The sequence below is a fragment of the Buceros rhinoceros genome, unplaced genomic scaffold (assembly GCF_000710305.1).
Source record: "Buceros rhinoceros silvestris isolate BGI_N320 unplaced genomic scaffold, ASM71030v1 scaffold18618, whole genome shotgun sequence".
Classification (NCBI taxonomy): Eukaryota; Metazoa; Chordata; class Aves; order Bucerotiformes; family Bucerotidae; genus Buceros; species Buceros rhinoceros.
In genome coordinates, this window is record NW_010425328.1 from 10854 (window position 1) to 11793 (window position 940).

At 57.3% G+C, this 940-nt stretch overlaps 1 protein-coding gene across 1 annotated transcript in view; it reads right to left on the reverse strand.

The window, feature by feature from the left end:
- Positions 1 to 445, reverse strand: part of CDKL1 (cyclin-dependent kinase-like 1 (CDC2-related kinase)) — a gene marked incomplete at its 5' end in the record, with an annotated part of 6165 nt that extends 5720 nt beyond the window's left edge. The window contains 2 exons of the mRNA XM_010141112.1: positions 66 to 138; positions 351 to 445. Coding sequence (XP_010139414.1) covers positions 66 to 138; positions 351 to 445 — 168 coding nt within the window. The remainder of the gene's footprint in view (positions 1 to 65; positions 139 to 350) is intronic.
- Positions 446 to 940: the final 495 nt, after the last annotated feature.

The following is a 940-nucleotide window of genomic DNA, read 5'->3' on the forward strand; positions in this document are numbered from 1 at the left end:
AGGAGCGCCTCCTTCCCCTCCCAAGCCAGGTTAGAGCCAGCGTTCGTGCGGTTTCGGGGACTCACGTTGTGCTTGTGGCAGAAGTTCACAGCCTGCAGGGTCTGCCAGGTGATGCTCTTCACTAGATGTTCCGGCACTCTGTTTTAAAGAAAAAAAAACAAACACGTTTTTGTTTTGGGCATTATAAACAACTTCACTATTACAGGAAAAAGGAGGAGGAGCCCTTTGAGTGCGAACATCGTGCAGGGATCTCTGAGCAAGACCGTCAGGGACCAAGTCAGAAAACTCAGAAGAAAACCACTAGCTGCCTTTTCCTGCTATAACTTGGTTACAGAGGTACTGGAACGTGCCTGACAAGGTGGTGGAGTTGGTCAAAAGACCTGGACACGGTGCGCAGAGGCGTGTGCCCGCCCCTCTTGATCCTGACCGCAAATGGCTTGACCGTCTGCCGCAGCAAAGACAAAAGCAGAGTACGCCACCGGGCGTTCCATGCTGGTTCACGCTGGGGATGTTCTGGTGAGCAGAAAACGAATGTGAAGGGTTATCTGTCCTCTCTTCAGATTCCAGCTGAGCAGCTTCACACTGGGGCGAGAGCCGCTCCCAGCTCCCCAGGCGCCCTGCTGCCAGCACGGCCCCTCCTCCGGCCGGAGCTCCACGGCAGGCAGGAGGAGAGGACCAGGCGCTTGCCCACTCAACCCCCCGAGGCTCCTGCAGGCGATTCATTTCGCTCCAGGCCTGGAGACAGACTTCTGCTGAGCGCTTCCACAGAACCGCGTCGCCGTGGGTAATTAGAGTCAAGGTACTGCGTGGGAGCGGCACTTACAACGGGTCGGAAGACCAACGCGCCTGTCCCGGGCGGCCCCTGTAGTAACTCCTCAGCATCGGGGCATGCCCGAGGGCTCAAAGACACTGCTCTGTCACTGGGGTCACCAGCGACATC